The 2,369-nt window shown below is 50.8% G+C and overlaps 1 protein-coding gene across 1 annotated transcript; it reads left to right on the top strand.

The window, feature by feature from the left end:
• The first annotated feature begins 776 nt into the window (after positions 1-776).
• On the top strand, positions 777-1,673 carry LOC118382204 (uncharacterized). Its single transcript, XM_035769055.2, has 2 exons — positions 777-1,152; positions 1,253-1,673. The coding sequence occupies exons 1-2, from the start codon at positions 794-796 to the stop codon at positions 1,410-1,412; spliced, it is 519 nt and encodes a 172-aa protein (XP_035624948.2). The 5' UTR covers positions 777-793; the 3' UTR covers positions 1,413-1,673.
• The last annotated feature ends 696 nt before the right edge of the window (positions 1,674-2,369 follow it).

The following is a 2,369-nucleotide window of genomic DNA, read 5'->3' as shown; positions in this document are numbered from 1 at the left end:
CCCCCTACTCCCCTGCTCTCGTTCTCGTAGCCCCTACTCCCCCTGCTCTCGTTCTCGTAGCCCCTACTCCCCTGCTCTCGCTCTCGTAGCCCCTACTCCCCCTGCTCTCGCTCTCGTAGCCCTACTCCCCTGCTCTCGCTCTCGTAGCCCCTCCTCCCCCTGCTCTCGCTCTCGTGTGCCCCTACTCCCCCTGCTCTGCGCTCTCGTAGCCCCTACTCCCCCTGCTCTCGCTCTGTAGCCCTCCTCCCCCTGCTCTCTCTCGTAGCCCCTCCTCCCCCTGCTCTGTTAGCCCCTCCCTCCCCCTGCTCTCGTGGCCCCTGTCTCGCTCTCGTGACCCCTGCTCCTGGGCTCTCGTGGCCCCTGCTCTCGCTCTCGTAGCCCCTCCTCCCCCCTGCTCTCATGCCCCCCTCCCCCTGCTCTGCCCTCCCCATGCTCTCCCCCTGCTCCCCTGTCTCGTGGCCCCTGCTCTCGCTCTCGTGGCCCCTGCTCTCGCTCTCGCAGCCCCTCCTCCCCCTGCTCTCGTAGCCCCTCCTCCCCCTACTCTCGTATCCTCCCCCTGCTCTCGTGGCCCCTCCTCCCCTGCTCTCGTGGCCCCTGCTCTCGCTCTCGTAGCCCCTGCTCTCGCTCTCGCAGCCCCTCCCCCTGCTCTCTCTCTCGTAGCACCTCCTCCCCCTGCTCTCGCTCTGTCTCTCTCAAGGCCCTCCTCTCTCTCTCTTGAGCTGTATCAGCTCTGGTTAATAAAGTAGCTTACAAATAGACTTTTCTGCTGGTCTCTATATTGACAAATGTATTTATGCATATTTGTCCGGGTGGGAAAGCCCAGGTCCATTCCGGGATGGGTCAACTTTTTAGACTTCTACTTGAGAAGCCCAACATAACAGTCCCTGTCGCAACAGACAATGCACTCACTCCTCTTCCTCCTCGCTCTTCCTCTTCTTCCTCCTCGCTCCTCTTCCTCCTCACTCTTCTTCCTCCTCCTCGCTCCTCTTCCTCCTCGCTCTTCCTCCTCGCTCTTCTTCCTCCTCTTCGTCCCCGCATCCTCTTCCTCCTCACTCTTCTTCCTCCTCCTCCCTCCACTGCAGCAGTTAGAGATGGTGAGCCTAGCGGTTGGATCCACATCCCCCTTCTAGACACAGTCAACAACCCCATCAGGTACATTTATGTGTTGTTCTGACAAGTGTCTCAAACACACTGCTTTGACCAATGATATTCTATGTGTTAAATTCTCTGTCCTAATGTATTCATTTGTCAGGACGTTCATGATCCAGATAGCTGTGTTAGCCAACCACCAGAACGGCAGAGACACGCACATGAGACAGATCAAAGTGTATACCCCCGTGGAGGAGAGCTCCATCGGCAAGTTCCCAAGATGCACCACGGTCGACTTCATGATGTACCGCACCATCAGATGACACTGAGGGTTCCGGGTGGAACCTCCTCAGGGTTCCGAATAGAACTTTCCAGAGTTCGGGTGGAACCCTTAAGTGTACATTGTTGACAAATAAGGGAATTGGAATGCTAAGTTTTTAAAAAAAAATGAAATATATTATTCTAATTTTCAAGTTAACCTGAAATCCTTTTCATTTAAGATTACATGGAGCCACTCAACGTATTACGGTCTCTGTCTGCATCCCAAATGGCACCTATTCCCTATATAGTAGACTACTTTAGACCAGAGACCTATTCCTATATAGTAGACTACTATAGACCAGAGCCCTATTCCTATATAGTAGACTACTATATACCAGACCCTATTCCTATATAGTAGACTACTATAGACCAGAGCCCTATTCCTATATGAGAGCACTACTTTGGACCAGAGCCCTATTCCTATATAGTAGACTACTATATACCAGAGCCCTATTCCCTATATAGTAGACTACTTTATACCAGAGCCCTATTCCCTATATAGTAGACTACTTTATACCAGAGCCCTATTCCTATATAGGCACTACTTTGACCAGAGCCCTATTCCTATATAGTAGACTACTTTATACCAGAGCCCTATTCCCTATATAGAGCACTACTTTATACCAGAGACCTATTCCTATATAGTAGACTACTTTATACCAGAGCCTATTCCTATATAGTAGACTACTTTGGACCAGGCCCTATTCCTATATAGTGGACTGCTTTGGACCAGAGACCTATTCCCTATATATATAGTGCTACTAGACTAGAACCCTATTCCTATATAGTGCACTACTTTATATAGAGCCCTATTCCTATATAGTGCACTACTTTATACCAGAGCCCTATTCCTATATAGTACTACTATAGACCGGACCCCCAGGTGTGTTCCTATGGACCCTTGTCAATAGTAGTGCACTATATAGGGAATAGGGCCTCTGGGTCTAAAGTAGTGTACT

The sequence above is a fragment of the Oncorhynchus keta genome, unplaced genomic scaffold (assembly GCF_023373465.1).
Source record: "Oncorhynchus keta strain PuntledgeMale-10-30-2019 unplaced genomic scaffold, Oket_V2 Un_contig_20220_pilon_pilon, whole genome shotgun sequence".
NCBI lineage: Eukaryota > Metazoa > Chordata > Actinopteri > Salmoniformes > Salmonidae > Oncorhynchus > Oncorhynchus keta.
This window is presented reverse-complemented; position numbering and strand designations above follow the sequence as displayed.